At 39.6% G+C, this 16,084-nt stretch overlaps 2 protein-coding genes across 2 annotated transcripts; one reads left to right on the forward strand and one right to left on the reverse strand.

Moving 5' to 3' along the window:
* Positions 1–3,713: 3,713 nt before the first annotated feature.
* LOC135937422 (RNA-binding protein RO60-like) lies at positions 3,714–9,228 on the forward strand. Its single transcript, XM_065480573.1, has 9 exons — positions 3,714–3,743; positions 4,350–4,730; positions 5,543–5,792; positions 5,863–6,033; positions 6,587–7,013; positions 7,561–7,651; positions 7,839–8,081; positions 8,308–8,531; positions 9,045–9,228. The coding sequence occupies exons 1-9, from the start codon at positions 3,714–3,716 to the stop codon at positions 9,211–9,213; spliced, it is 1,986 nt and encodes a 661-aa protein (XP_065336645.1). The 3' UTR covers positions 9,214–9,228.
* Positions 9,229–9,422: 194 nt separating this feature from the next.
* LOC135936825 (allene oxide synthase-lipoxygenase protein-like) lies at positions 9,423–15,971 on the reverse strand. The gene is made up of 14 exons (XM_065479795.1): positions 15,639–15,971; positions 13,905–14,102; positions 13,793–13,837; positions 13,600–13,731; positions 12,296–12,393; positions 12,105–12,243; positions 11,862–12,054; positions 11,568–11,685; positions 11,418–11,510; positions 10,603–10,769; positions 10,284–10,543; positions 10,162–10,227; positions 9,836–9,933; positions 9,423–9,780 (listed from the first exon to the last, which is right to left on the reverse strand). Exons 1-14 carry the CDS (start codon positions 15,954–15,956, stop codon positions 9,666–9,668), a joined length of 2,040 nt encoding a protein of 679 aa, XP_065335867.1. The 5' UTR covers positions 15,957–15,971; the 3' UTR covers positions 9,423–9,665.
* Positions 15,972–16,084: the final 113 nt, after the last annotated feature.

The following is a 16,084-nucleotide window of genomic DNA, read 5'->3' on the forward strand; positions in this document are numbered from 1 at the left end:
GCTTAACCCTGCAAACTTTGTTCAAAATAGTTTTAAAGTGGAAACAAGACTTCAAACAGCGTTTTTCACCCTTTTGTCCTTTTTTAAAGGTAGACTGCAGGGTTTAGCCACTTCGGCACCCACCCTATCTTGTTCTACATAAAATTTGGAGTCCATTTGAGGAGGTTTCACGGTGGCTTAACCCTGCAAACTTTGTTCAAAATAGTTTTAAAGTGGAAACAAGACTTCACACAGCGTGTTTTACCCTTTTGTCCCTTTTACAGGTAGACTGCAGGGTTTAGCCACTTCGGCACCCATCCTTCCTTGTTCTACATACAATTTGGAGTCCACTTGAGGAGGTTTTAATTTGGCTTAACCCTGCAAACTTTGTTCAAAATAGTTTTAAAGTGGAAACAAGACTTCAAACAGCGTTTTTCACCCTTTTGTCCTTTTTTAAAGGTAGACTGCAGGGTTTAGCCACTTCGGCACCCACCCTATCTTGTTCTACATAAAATTTGGAGTCCACTTGAGGAGGTTTTAATTTGGCTTAACCCTGCAAACTTTGTTCAAAATAGTTTTAAAGTGGAAACAAGACTTCAAACAGCGTTTTTCACCCTTTTGTCCTTTTTTAAAGGTAGACTGCAGGGTTTAGCCACTTCGGCACCCACCCTATCTTGTTCTACATAAAATTTGGAGTCCATTTGAGGAGGTTTCACGGTGGCTTAACCCTGCAAACTTTGTTCAAAATAGTTTTAAAGTGGAAACAAGACTTAACACAGCGTGTTTTACCCTTTTGTCCCTTTTACAGGTAGACTGCAGGGTTTAGCCACTTCGGCACCCATCCTTCCTTGTTCTACATACAATTTGGAGTCCACTTGAGGAGGTTTTAATTTGGCTTAACCCTGCAAACTTTGTTCAAAATAGTTTTAAAGTGGAAACAAGACTTCAAACAGCGTTTTTCACCCTTTTGTCCTTTTTTAAAGGTAGACTGCAGGGTTTAGCCACTTCGGCACCCACCCTATCTTGTTCTACATAAAATTTGGAGTCCACCAAAAGAGGATTCAATGTGGATAAATCCTGCAAACTTTGTTCAAAATAGTTTTAAAGTGGAAACAAGACTTAACACAGCGTGTTTTACCCTTTTGTCCCTTTTACAGGTAGACTGCAGGGTTTAGCCACTTCGGCACCCATCCTTCCTCGTTCTACATAAAATTTGGAGTCCACTTGAGGAGGTTTTAATTTGGCTTAACCCTGCAAACTTTGTTCAAAATAGTTTTAAAGTGGAAACAAGACTTCAAACAGCGTTTTTCACCCTTTTGTCCTTTTTTAAAGGTAGACTGCAGGGTTTAGCCACTTCGGCACCCACCCTATCTTGTTCTACATAAAATTTGGAGTCCATTTGAGGAGGTTTCACGGTGGCTTAACCCTGCAAACTTTGTTCAAAATAGTTTTAAAGTGGAAACAAGACTTCAAACAGCGTTTTTCACCCTTTTGTCCCTTTTACAGGTAGACTGCAGGGTTTAGCCACTTCGGCACCCATCCTTCCTCGTTCTACATAAAATTTGGAGTCCACTTGAGGAGGTTTTAATTTGGCTTAACCCTGCAAACTTTGTTCAAAATAGTTTTAAAGTGGAAACAAGACTTCAAACAGCGTTTTTCACCCTTTTGTCCTTTTTTAAAGGTAGACTGCAGGGTTTAGCCACTTCGGCACCCACCCTATCTTGTTCTACATAAAATTTGGAGTCCATTTGAGGAGGTTTCACGGTGGCTTAACCCTGCAAACTTTGTTCAAAATAGTTCTAAAGTGGAAACAAGACTTCAAACAGCGTTTTTCACCCTTTTGTCCTTTTTTAAAGGTAGACTGCAGGGTTTAGCCACTTCGGCACCCACCCTATCTTGTTCTACATAAAATTTGGAGTCCATTTGAGGAGGTTTCACGGTGGCTTAACCCTGCAAACTTTGTTGAAAATAGTTTTAAAGTGGAAACAAGACTTAACACAGCGTGTTTTACCCTTTTGTCCCTTTTACAGGTAGACTGCAGGGTTTAGCCACTTCGGCACCCATCCTTCCTTGTTCTACATACAATTTGGAGTCCACTTGAGGAGGTTTTAATTTGGCTTAACCCTGCAAACTTTGTTCAAAATAGTTTTAAAGTGGAAACAAGACTTCAAACAGCGTTTTTCACCCTTTTGTCCTTTTTTAAAGGTAGACTGCAGGGTTTAGCCACTTCGGCACCCACCCTATCTTGTTCTACATAAAATTTGGAGTCCACCAAAAGAGGATTCAATGTGGATAAATCCTGCAAACTATGTTCAAAATAGTTTAAAAGTGGAAACAAGACTTCACACAGCGTGTTTCACCCTTTTGTATCTTTTTAAATGTAGACTGCAGGGTTTAGCCACTTTGGCACCCACCCTATCTTGTTCTACATAAAATTTGGAGTCCGCCTAAAGAGGTTTTAAGGTGGATAAACCCTGCAAACTGTGTTCAAAATAGTTTTAAAGTGGAAACAAGACTTCAAACAGCGTTTTTCACCCTTTTGTCCTTTTTTAAAGGTAGACTGCAGGGTTTAGCCACTTCGGCACCCACCCTATCTTGTTCTACATAAAATTTGGAGTCCACCTGAGGAGGTTTCAAGGTGGCTAAACCCTGCTGAGTATTTAAGTATCGCTATTTAGCTGTTTTCTACGGCATTTCACGCGTTTCTGTTCTTCTTGAGCGTGTTTCTACCCCTTAGAACCACTTGTGTGTTCGGGGGTGTAACATTTATGCTAATTTCAACCCTCTGAACGTATTTTTGTTGAAATCGAATTTTGGCGATATCGCCAAGTTCATTACTTTTAAAAGGTTTGAAAAATGGGCTGGCGATATCTCCAACTTCACTAGCGTCATCGGATGAGTGTGCTGGTTTTTTTAATTTTATTATGTAAGGGTGAAATAAAGGATAGCCCCCAACTTGTAGCACTGGCACGGATATTATCAGTGCCAACTTTTATTAGACGGTTCAAAATTGTTGTGAAAAATGACGGGTTACAATTTATAGGTGCCAACTATTCGACACATTAAACTGTGATTATTTAGCATTTAAAACGTTTCTGGTTAAATATCATTTAAATTTACTGATATCGGGGCCCAGTCTCGATCCTGATAATTTTCTTATGCAACCAGGAGGATTTAAACTTTAATTAATATCACTAATTTTTCCGCAGTTCATTCCTTGCTGCGCTGTGTGTGCCGGCAGTAATGAGCGGGAGTACAGGAGTGGACAAAAGTTAAGATGCAAGACCGACCATGTGAGTTTAGCAGCTATCGCGCCTCTCTTACAGCATATCTCCAAGCATCCCAGCTGCTCTGACCTAAGCTATCAAAAAGAATTCCTCTTTAGAATGACATAATCATCAGCCAATGAGATGTTAGAGTTATCCCTCTTTGAACGGTTCGAGAATGCCAACTTTCCCCATAACAGTCCATGCTCGAGCGTCAGCAATGTATGCGCGGCTGACGTCACAGCAATTCTTCCCAAACCATCCAAATAATGACGCTCCAGCTGAGGCATTCTAGGATTCCCTGAAGAGCTTTCAGGTTGTGGAATCGTGCCGTGCAATTCACGTGCCTGCAGCAGAGGCAGAGAGGACGACGCTCTAGTTAGTAAGTGAAACACTGGTAAAATAGCGGTAGAGAGCATAATGCCAGCGGTTCCTCAACAATCTCAAACATCAAATGGAGATGCCGGGATGGAAAATCCGAAAAATCCGCAATCAGTGGTACGTTTCTTATATTTAAATCACCCTCGCCACTTTTATCTTACAATTAACCGTCAATGGGGCGGATCACGGCACCGTTTTTTAGCTCGACCTTGAAACGCTGTACAATGCTTACCTTATGCCCAGCGTTGCCATTTTTTTTCAAGGTTGCGTTGCCGTGATCCGCCCCAATATCGGAGATCGGAGAGTTCAACGCACGATAAATCTAGAAATTATTTAGACTAATATTATGACAGTTATTTCAAGAATTTACCCGAGAGCTCTCCGCGTTCAGAATTTAAGATATATTTATATAATATACCTTCTCTATCGTTTGTGCCGTGGCAAATAGGCAGATTCTCGCCCCGCCCACTTTTATTTCCCGTTGCATCGCATGAAAAAGCACAAGTCAGCTGATCGGAGTGAAGTTAGAAGTTATTAAGCTCTAGGTGATATACGATATAATGTATTACTGCTCGGACAGTACTACACCACTGGAGCAAATAATTTCATTCCGACTTCCGACCAACTGCCTTGCGATGGAAGGGAAATGAAAGTGGGTGGGGTGAGAGGTGAGCCATTTTTCCGCGGCACGAAGAATTATTATGACATAATAATATATTGCAGAAGGAGGCAGTGGAGGCGTGCGTGCGGCAGCTTGGGAAGCTAAATTTGTTGTCTGAGTTGCCTGAAGCCAAGAATGAGAATCCGTGCCCACCATCCCGTTCCAAATACCTGACGCAGCAGTACATTGGCGCGGCCAGCCAGCCGCGGGAGGTGCGGCTGCGACGGCTGCTTGCCTACGGCGACGAGGTACCAATTTACTTGCCAGGCAACCGCGAAATGCGATTGATCAACCAGGAGAATTCCGCTGTGATCCTCGAGTGCGTCAAGGAAGCCGATGAGCAGGTGGTCGAAAATGATACGAGAAAACCACCTTCTGGTCGGAAAAAGAAAGACAAAGAGCAGTGGGACAGCGAGTGGGACGAGTGGGACCGAAAAATTAAGGTATTATTTGCATTCTTTATATAAAAAGAACCATTAAAAAATACATTTTCGTAGGTTCCAATTACTTCCTGACGGGAGTAATTAAATATTTCTGATCTAAATTTGTTTTGTGACGTGCAAGCAGAGGCGCAAAGCAAAAAAACGCACTTTTTGGCGCGCGGAACTCATGAACCTTATTTTGGTCGTTACTCTGCGCATGCATCACCCCTCTGACGTCACAGAAGCTCTCACTCAGATGCCATTGCAAAGCAGGAAGCATGGCTGTGACGTCAGAGTAGTGACCAAAAGGTTCATGCATTGCGCGCCAAAGCAACGTGCGTGTTTTACTCAACGCTTCTGCTCGCACGTCACGTAAGTCCCAAGTCCCAAAACATTTTTCGATCGGAAAAACTATTTGCCCCACCTATTTATTATCAAAACCCTGAGGAATCGATCGGAACACATGAAAATGTGGTTTCAGAGTGGGTTTTAAATTAAAATAATCCAGTGGGGGCCAGATGTGCGATAACATAGGTTCACACTACGCAGATCCAAGATGGCGTCTGAATGTGGGAAGCAAAAAGCTCTCTTTGGACTGCCGTACGAGTGTCAAGAGTTTTTTTGTACGATCCAAAAGACACAATTAGCACCAGAAATGCAAATTATGTCACAATATTGACCAAAGCTTGATCCTTTAGCGCATTTTTTCACGCCATACACTCCACCGGATGCCATACCTGCGCGTCACACGAATCTGGCCCCCGCTGAAATAATCATATTGTAAATATTCTTTTTTCTGATCGTTGTGTGTATTTTTCTGTTGTTAAATATAGGAAGAATACCCCCTTTTGCAAATTCTAGAGGAATATTTGGACCCAGAAAATGGATGGGAGTTGCGTTTTTGCGCTATTTACGTGCTGGCTGTTTGCGTGCGTACGCCTTGCAAGAAGAACCTGAAGAATGGCTTCTACAGGCTAGCCGAGAAATACGTCGAGTCTGAGGAAGACCTGTTCTTTTTCATCAAAGTAGCGACCGCCTTTTTTGGCGAGGAAACTGATAAAAAGGGGAAGAAGCGCGTCAGACGTGCGTATTTTAGTTGAAAAAATTCCATGTGGAAAATTTTTTGTTTTGGTTCTTATTATTAATTTTAAAGGGGGGTACGGCCGCGGGATGCGCAGACTTGTGAAGCGATGGTACCAAAGACAGGAGCCAGAGGAGCTGCTAAAGAGAGTGCTTCACGTAAAGAGCCACTATGGATGGAAGCACTCGGATCTGATCAGAATGGCACACGTCACAGGCGAAATTGACAAAGAGGACAATGCTGGTGAGTCTGCTACACAACTTTTCCAAAAATTTCTTTGGATAAATAATTAATTTAGATTTATCACAGCCTAAAATTATTTGTTAGTATTGAATTAGCTATTTATAATTTATCTACGATATTTTTCCTTAAAGACCGTTTTTTGACGAAGTTTCTGAGCACACCAATCGATTCCTGAGGGTCGAATTAGGTAATGTTGATATTTTTCCGTTCAATAAGTCCAGTGCGACGTGGAACTTTTTCCCGCCAAAACAATAATATATGAACGTATTATGCGAGAACTGCGCATGCGTCAGAGCTGGTTTGAAAACTTGCAGAGAGACCGCCATTACGAATGACTTCTTTCTCAGATCTAGCCAGCTCTGACGCAGGCGCACTTATCGCATTACTCATATTGTTTTGGCGGGAAAAAAGTTCGCACGTCGCGCTGCATTTTGGTCGGAAAAAATATCCACTGTACCTAATTCGACCCTCAAGAATCGATTGGTGTGCTCTGAAACTTCGTCAAAGACGATCTTCATTTAATTAAAATCCAACAAACATATTTTTTATTAAGCTGGACAGCTGACGCCGCTTACAGTGGTTATAACCTTCTTGATAAACGGCTACAACAAGGCAATGGCGCTCTGCCAGGACAAATCAGAGTTTGGCCCAATTTTGCGAGTCCTGGAGCAACACAACCATAATGGTTACAAGCGAGAGTCAGCGCCGGAAGTGATCAGAAAATTGCAATTGAAAGTAGAGCAGGTGAGGACCGAGTGTCGGCAGGACAGTATGACCTGGTTGGCGATGTTGGCACACATGTCCCCCTCCGAGGTGGTACACCGCATAAGAAGCCTTTGGAAGGTGGAAAGTGCCGGAAACTCAAATTTGTTGCTGATGGTGGCTGCTAATAGGCTGCGGGCCGCTGATGATGGCATCCAGGTCAATCCTTGCGCCGTCGCCATCGCCAGGACAAATTTCCTCATGGCCTCTTATTCCAAGTGAGTTTTATTTTTTGATTCCGGGACATTTAATATACCAGTTGTAAAAGCCGCCAACAGATGGCGCCACCATATACTTTAGTAATAAATTTGATTTTAAGGCCCTTCCGCCACGATTTCAGATTCAATCCTGCCAATGTGCATTCTTCACTTTATATTCTTTCATTTGACGTGCTGAAAATCAAAATCGATTTAGCCAATAACAGTAGAATAGTAAATAAAAACTATTTTTTTTAAATATAAAAACATTTCCAACGTTTCTACGGCGAATAGCTTGACTGATTTTGGTTTTGAGCTCCTAAAAAGAAAGCTTATTAAGTGAAGAATGAACAGAAGCTGAATCGAGTCTGAAATCGCAGCGGAAGTGCCTTAAACTTAAATTTATTACTAAATTATATGGTGGCGCCATCTGTTGGTGGCTTCGTAAACTAAGGGCTTGTACAAATGATGAATTTAAATTTATAGTTTTGTGATTTGTAATGAAAATAATAATCATGCATTTAATTGTTTTTGGTAGCTCGAATAAGATTTTTTTCAATTCAAAAAGAAAAAAACAACATGCCACTCATCTTGAATTGGGAAAAATCGACTCCATGATCGTCAAGGCCCTGGATGAACTCTTGACCAAATCAATCGAGGTTTGCCATCCTGTTTTTTTTACTAAAATAATTTATTTACAAATTAAAATATTTTCATCACCTCCTAGTTTGATTCAAATTTTTAAAGGGAACATAAATGGCAACTTATTTAATAATTTTTTACATCTACAGAAAGCTCGACTTCCATTTTGAAAATTATAGATCGTACGTTTTTATTATTTCGCAGAAAATAGGACCAAAAATTAAACGGCGAGTTGTGGCAGCGATACACTTCGGCGAAGCGGGCAAGGAGCGATGCGCCCACACACATTCTATGTCCGCTGAGTACGCCGCAGCTTTGATTCTGCTCTCTCTGTCACACCAGTTTACAGATTTTGAGCTCTTGTTGTTTGGCAGCAGGAATAGAATGATCCCCGTCGAGTTCCCCGAGACTGGATCGATTAACAGAGTTTTGGAACTGTTTCGAGAGGCGAGTACCGTTTTTTTTAATTTAAAGATAAAATGAATATTTAAAGCAAATACAATGCGCAAAGATGGTCGACACTAGCGTCTAACCCAAGTTCCTATCGATTTAACTCTAATTTAATCAGTTTTAGGAATCAAAATATAATAAAAATAACTCCGGCCGTAACAAAAATCAATGGATTTTGCTCTCTTCGAAATTAATAAATATATTTTTCCTATTTTCACAACAGAAAAACGATGACGACAGGAAAAAAATCAACCCGAAGATGGGTGCTCCGATGTTGTGGGCAAATACATTATTTGATGTGAATAGGCAGGTCGATGCATTTGTAGTTATCACTCCGTCGCTCAAATACTGGTCAGGGGACATTAAGGGGTCGGCGCCCCTAACCGCCCTCAACGCTTACCACAGAACCCAGGCTGAAACAGGCATGCAAGAGCAGAAACGTGCAAAGTAAGTGTGATTTTAATTTAAATAATCGTTTCAAATAGATTTTCAATCAAATTAATATATCAGCTGTGTGTTTGAAGCTGCTATAACAGTTGGCATCACCGTGTACCATAGTAATAAATTCAATTTTAATTAATTTGCGCTGTGATTTCAGACTCAATCCTGCTATTGTGCACTCTCTACTTAATATGCTTTCTTTTGACGGGCTGAAAACAAAATTCAGTCCAGCCATTCGCCGTAGAATCGTCGGAAAAGATTTTTCATTTAAAAAAATAGTGGTTTTCATGATCCTACGGCGATTGGCTGAACCGATTTTGGGTTTCGCAGCACGTCAAAAGAAAGCATATTAAGCTAAGAGTGAACAATAGAAGGATTGAGCCTGAAATTGCAGCGGAAGTGCCTTAAAATTAAATTTATTACACAATTATATGGTGCGGCGCCATCTGTGTCGATGGCTTGGAACACTAAAAGAGCTTATGCTACTGGTGTAACCGTTTTTTAATTTTTTTTTGTCAGATTTGTCCTCTGCGCCCTTACGCCTATGGTTATTAACTGCGCGCAGCCGCCGCGTTCTCTGCACGCTATGGACTTTACCGGCTTCGATGTCAACACTGTTTTCGTTCTCAAAAAGTACATTTGTGGCGCGTTCGACGACATGAACGTGCTGCCGAAGGCGGAGTGCTAAATCAACCTCTCAAACCAAAAGCATTATTTTAAAATTAAAATATTTTTTGTCTAGTATCCAACATAAATCTGTTGCGTTTAGAAATTTTGATTAATTGTTTTGCTGATGCTTAAAATCCTTTACATTAATTATTTTGAATCTGCAATAAAAATATTTGTTAATATATTATATCTATGATGTATTTTTGTACATGAAATAATAGGGGTATATACTTACTATTTTGTTTATTAATTTATCCTCTATTCCGATACACTATAAGATGAAAGAAGAACAAATCCTCGAAAGAATTTCCAATTAAAAATTATTTAAAATGGGTTTATATTAAATTTTAATTTTCCTTCAATGATATTAAGCATTTTTGTCTAGGCGGTCTTTATCTCGTAAAAAATGGGTCATTATATATAAACAAAAAAGCGCGCAAAACTCGGATCATACATGTTTTTCATTAAAAATTAAATGCTGATTGAGTTGGGCACGATTTCAGGGTCGAGCCAGCCGTATTTGAACTCTCTCGTCTTGTTGCGCACTTTGATTTCTTGCGACAGCTTCTTCAATTCCAAACGAAACCTAAATTTCATGAATCATTAATACCGCGCGGCTCTGTAACATGGCAGTTTGTTACTCGTTGGTAATTTGGACGACGCAAGGGTCGTAGAGGTACTGCACCTCGAAGTCGCCGAGGCTCTTCGTTCCTTTTGTGCTCAAAATTTTTGTTAACACCTACAATTAGATTGAATAAATTGTTAAAAAGGCCAGGAGATAATGGAACACAAAATTCAGCCTTGGACCAATTTCACAGCTGTGAATTTTAGACAGAATATCCGCGTAAATTTATTTTGAGCCTTACTTAGAAATAGTTTTAGCTTATTTTTGTCCAAATTTGTCTAAATTACTTTATTATTTGTGTTCTATCCATAAATTAAGCTATTTTTGTCCAGTTTTTCTCACCATCATGTCGAGGGCCGCGGTTTTATTTGGTAAAAACGCAACCAGTTCCTGTTCCGTCATTTCCCTCTGGAAAAAATTAGAATTTAAATAATTCATCCCCGGAAAATCTTATAATTATATACTTTTGTCTCCGGTGGCAATTTGTTCAAGAGTCCAGGGTAATTGGGCGCAAAGCCGTAGACGTCGTACTGCTGAAAGTTGGCGCCCGCGTGGCCAATGCTGCACGTAGCCACGACGATGCTGCAGATCTGCACCAACTGCTCGAGACTCTCTATTTTTTCTGGCACTCCTGCCATCCCAAGGCCGCCCTCCGCCTGCGACGTGGCCATTTCTTTCACCCAGCGCTGCACCTCGAAGTCTCCTTCGAGTTTCTCAGGACTGTCTTTTTTATTTAAAAATATTATTTTTATTATGTCGCAAAAGTAAAAAAGGTTCTTTTACTGTAGTAATAATTGACCACGTTCTTGACGTAATTTTTAATCACGTTGAAAAACGGCACCGCGTCGTCACGGAAGGGGTAGTAAGGGAGGATTTTGGGGTCGAGCACGCCTCTGGACTCAAAATCCTTTTCCAAGTCGCCCTGGACGTCCAAACGCCACTGACTAAAACTATTTAAAGCAATATTTCGATTTTTAGACTCCAGAGTCTTATTTAATATTTTAATTTTATTTGTAATCACTTGATGACACACGACAAATATTTATTTTTCTAATTGACCAGTTGCATAAACCCTTAGTTATTGAAGCCGCCAACAGATGGCGCAACCACAGACTTTCTTAAAAATTTTGTTTTAAGCGGTTTTAATGCATTTTCGCTGCGATTTCAGACTCAATGTAGCTATTTTAATTTTTTTAATTAATTTGCTTTTTTTTGACGTGCTGAAAACCAAAATCGGTTCAGACATTCGCCGTAGAAACGTTGGAAAAGATTTTTTATTTCAAAAAATAGTTTTTCCATAATTCTTCGGTGATTGGCTGAACCGATTTTGGTTTTCAGCACGTCAAAAATTAGCAAATTAATTAAAAAAAGCAAAATAGCTAGATTGAGTCTGAAATCGCAGCGGAAGTGCCTTAAAAGCGAAAGTCTGTTGGTGGCTTCGAACACTTAGGGTTTATGCAACTGGTGAATTAAAACAATTGATCCACTAAAACTTTGACTAGTATTTTAGCAAATGGCAAAAAAAGAAATATTGTCCACTGTCAGATATAATTTATTTTAGATTTTTTTGGCCGACATTCTAGAAATTTTTTGATTACCCTCTTCTGATGAGCTCATGCATTCCTGGACTGCCCATGGTCATGACGCTATCTACCCATCCTCCGGGTGAAATTATTCTTTCCAAGCCGCGTCTGAGGAATTATTTCACTCTTGCAACCTTATAAATAAAAAGCAGCGTGTATACGTACGCGTTGATCATCAGCAAATAGAGAAAGTGAGGCGCCAGGAGACGGAAGATGGGGTGTGATGGCGATAAATGCCTGTGAACCGCAACGCACAACGATTCCATCAACAAATGCGTGTAACCTTTAAATAAATAAATAATTTCGTTAAATTTAATTATTTTTAAACTGAATGTAATGAAAATTAGATAGTAAATAACCTCTTTGAAGCTTATTTTCCAAATAATTTGATTTTTTAATTAATTAATTCATATAAAACTCCATTTTTGACAAACCCCTAAGAAATATTCATCAACTTGCCCAGGTGGGTGCAAGCCTGGTGTATTTGCGCATCGGCCATGTTGAAAAACATTTTGGCCATGATCCAGGTGAGACGCGGATCGCTGGGATAATAAACCGGATTAACACCAGACGGCTCTTGGAAAAGCTGAATCGCAATCGGCATGAGCTCGTTCCGTTTGTTCAGGTAAAACAAAGCAATCGGCGCAACCAACTGTAAATAAATTTAATTTCAAAAATTTCCACCATTTAAATGAATCTCACCTTTGACGTAATTTCCGCTCTGCACGGAACTCCATCCAGAATCTTGAAATCCACAATGAAAATTTTGTTGCTCCGCAGGGCGTCTTTCAAAGGGATTCCCTCCAAAAACGGCTCGATTTTGTCCTCCTCAATAGCAAACCTGAATTAAACTGCGTGTAAAAAGCTGATCTTTTATTAAAATTTATCTTTACTTTGCTGGGATTTGGGTGCAGAGAGAAATCATAACTGCATTCACCCCTTGCACTCTCTGCAGCCCAAACCATCGATCTTCGGTCCAATATTCGGAGCACTTTAAAAGAAAATTCATGGCTACAATTAATTTAACCTCATCAAAAAATGTAGCAAAAATATTTACTCGCGATACACTTTGTCACAAAAATAAGGATGCGGATACCGGATACTGCGGTTTGCTGCTCAAAACCACGAACAAAAATAGTATCTCTGACCTCTCTTACTTAATTACTTTTTGCTCTTTGATATGCACAGAGCCCTATCTCTTTAGTGTCGAATACTAAGTTTTAAGTTTTTAACTGTGCCTGTAGCAATATTTTAAATATTGAAATAAATGAATTCATAATCATTTTTGTATGTTGATTTAAATCATTGTAATTTATTGTTCGGTCTTTGTAAATCTATTAATAAGATGAACTGTATGTTTCATTGCGCAAAAAATCACCAGTTTTTGGTGTTTCCGAATTCAACTTATTTGAAAAGGTCGATCGCGCCAAAAAAGTCTGAGACGCGTTGCGTTTGTAAAAAACCTTCCGATTTTAAGTATACCAAGCGAAAGTTACGGATATTTGAGGCTAAATTAAAACTCCCGTGCCACTCGAACCCTGGGAACCCTTCGCCGAAATGAATTGCAGAGCTTGCAAGTAAACTGCGCATGCGTCAAGTCTTGTTTTGGCGCAAAGCAGCGCGGCGACCAATCAGATGCGTCAGCTCTATAGGCCCCCCAGCGATCATAAATCTAAACACCGCTCTGACACTATCAGTGTAAGGTAAGGAGTGTAGAAACTCAGCAGGCGACAGTGACATCAGAGTTGATACTCTACTTCTCCTTAACTTACACTGGATCTTTAGAGGGATGATCGCTGGGGGGCCAAGAGAGCCGGCGCATCTGATTGGTCGCCGCGCTGGTTTGACACATGCGCAGTTTACTTGCAAGCTCTAAAAATAATTTCGACGAAGGGATTCTTCAGGTTCCAGGGGCCGAGTAGCAAGGGGATTAATTTAGCCTCAAATATCCGCATAACTTTCGCATGGTATCATAAAAGTAGGAGGTTTTTCAAACGCAACGGGTCATTTTTACTGATTTTTTAAAAATTCCTATTTATGTTCATCCATCATGAGATTTTTTATAAAATGAAAGTGTTTTGGACAAAGAATCGCTGAAACACGACCCGCAAAAAACAATCTATTCCGATTTTCCCGGAAAATACGGATTTATGCGAACCCTGATCTATATGGAGAATTAAATAAGCAAAATTCTAACCTCCGGTTTGTAAAATGTGCTATCTGGGAAGTAGATATTTTTCACATCTTCCAGGGAATCCCATTCTTCAGTTGTGAACTCTAGGTGGTACTGCCTGGCTATTAGTTTCGCCTTCAGCGTCAACAAATCAAACTGGAAACACGTCATTTAAACAAAAATCATTGCTTTTCGGCTCTATATTATTTCCTTGTACCTCATATTTTTCCGAGAACTTTTCTTCGTCAGGCAATTCCTTAATCTGCAATCAATTTAAATTTAAAATTAAATAAATCAATTTTCCCGAGAGCACAGTTATAAAAGCAGACCTGTCTGGGCCCCCTTTCGATTGTCTCCCTGAATTGATACAAATTCCTCTTGCGGTCCAACTCGAGGCACCGAATTTCCGGCTGTCTGTCGTCTTGCGGCAGAAACGCGTCGAATTCGTAAAAGTGATAGCGCCGCTCCACCTCGATCCACCGCTGCACCGGGAACATGTACCGATGTCTTTCTTTTTTGTCTTCGATCTGTTGCAAATATTAATCTTTATATATTTCCCTTCAACTTCATATCGATAAAATTAGTAATTTTTTATCCAGATTTGTTTAAAACAATTATGACTGACTCATGCGGCAAAATGTTTTTTTTTTTATAATTCTTAGAAGATTTTTAGGGCTGTAAATCACGTGCAAATGTTTAAAAATAATTCTAAATTTGCATCAAGAAAAGAATAATAGAAATTAGCAAAAATGCAGTTGCCTTAAAAGACACTTGATAAAAATGTCAACATGAAAATTAAGAAATAGTGCAATAAATTATACCACACTCTCCGTTAACCACAGAGATTACGCAGAGGAGTTTCCTTTTTTAATTTTTACATAACATGTTTGTGTGGTTCCTGAAAACCGCAAAAATTATTTTTTAACGAGCATTTAAAAGAATGTTAATTAAAAAGCTGACTTATTGTAGTCATCCATACAGAGAAACGCTGAAATTTAAAATAATTTCATAATTTGAATAAGAAAGGGAGAGGAAAATTTAAATCTTATTCTATTACATATAAACATTTATAAATAATTATTACTTATTTGTACAGCATTAGTGTCTAAATGAGGTTGAATTAATTTATCTGCTTCATTTAGATCATTGGAAGGATATAAGGATATTTTTAATACGCCGGTTGCATGAGTCTTTTTTATTGTTCGAAGCCGTCAACAGATGGCGCCACCGTAGACTCTCGATTTTAAGGCCTTCCGCTGCGATTTCAGACTCAATCTTGCCACTGTGAGCTCTTCACTTAATATGCTTTCTTTTGCCGTGCTGAAAATCAAAATCGGTTCAGCCAATCGCCGTAGAATCGTGAAAAACTATTTTTTGAAATAAAAAAATATATTCCGACGTTTCTGCTGCGAATAGCTGGACTGAGTTTGGTTTTTTCAGCACATCAAAAGAAATCAAATTAAGTGAAGAATGCACAGAAGCAGGATTGAGTCTGAAATTGCGGCAGAAGGGATTAAAAACTAAATTATTTTACTAGAGTGTAGGTGCAGCAATCTGTTGGCGGCTTCGAACACTTAAGGCTTACATGCATTCGGTGTATTAGACTGAATATTACTTAGTTTTACAACATGAGCAATATATTTATAAGCAATATACTAGCTTAAATTTAATTTAAACAATTAGAAGATATTGATAACAAAATAATGTTTTTTTTATTTGATGTATGTTTTGTCATTTTTTCAATTTAATCTTTAAATTCTCAGACAAGGGTTTATTTCTGGGTTTTGTAACCTTTATAAAATTTATCTGCAGAGCAAAAATCTTAAAATAAATTTTTTTATAATGACGTACCAACATTTTTTTAGCAGTATTTTTGTATTTACAAACATTTATTTCGGTCTCTCGTCATGTATAATGTGAAAAATAATCTGGAATTATTCTTTAAGGCAGCTGAGCTTATATTCAATCTGCCAACTTCAAATGTTGGAGCATTTTCTCTGAAGCGTTTTTTTTTAATTAAATTCTCCCGAACATTTTTTTAATTACAGTGCTAGAAATTTTACCTCGATGCGGTCGAGGAACCAATTGTCATCTCCTGTAATGCTGGCTCCTCTCCAGATAATGATGTGATCGAGCTGGTCCAGCGGCGTCTGCAGCCCCTTGGATTTGAGCCCGTACGAGTGGGTCTGGCCGCGTTCGTGGTCGTTGACGAATAACCTGTCCAGGCTCGTGGCCTCGGACTCGGCGCCTGACTTGTCCACCAGCTGCAAGTGGACACTCGAGTCGGTGCCGGCGTACCGGTGGTCGCCCGTCGTCACGTGGGCGTCGAAGCGAGAAACGTCCCACAGCGACTCGATAAAAGAATTCATTTTTTGCAGCATGTTGCTCGTAACTGATGCCCCGCTCACGACTGCTATAATATATGCTTTTCAGATTAGCGACCGCGACACGCACTATCAGCGACACGCGGTTTCATTTCCGGACTAGTTTATGACGAAGAATAAACAGT

Source organism: Cloeon dipterum, chromosome 2 (genome assembly GCF_949628265.1).
Source record: "Cloeon dipterum chromosome 2, ieCloDipt1.1, whole genome shotgun sequence".
NCBI lineage: Eukaryota > Metazoa > Arthropoda > Insecta > Ephemeroptera > Baetidae > Cloeon > Cloeon dipterum.

Coding starts and splice junctions, on each gene's coding strand:
- LOC135936825 (XM_065479795.1), bottom strand. CDS start 15,956: ATGCTGCAAAAAATGAATTCTTTTATCGAGTCGCTGTGGGACGTTTCT. Junction 14,103..15,638: donor GGTTCCTCGACCGCATCGAG/GTAAAATTTCTA, acceptor TATTTGCAACAG/ATCGAAGACAAAAAAGAAAG. Junction 10,544..10,602: donor CGTGGTCAATTATTACTACA/GTAAAAGAACCT, acceptor TAAATAAAAAAG/ACAGTCCTGAGAAACTCGAA.
- LOC135937422 (XM_065480573.1), top strand. CDS start 3,714: ATGGAAAATCCGAAAAATCCGCAATCAGTG. Junction 3,744..4,349: donor CGAAAAATCCGCAATCAGTG/GTACGTTTCTTA, acceptor AATATATTGCAG/AAGGAGGCAGTGGAGGCGTG. Junction 5,793..5,862: donor GGGGAAGAAGCGCGTCAGAC/GTGCGTATTTTA, acceptor TTAATTTTAAAG/GGGGGTACGGCCGCGGGATG.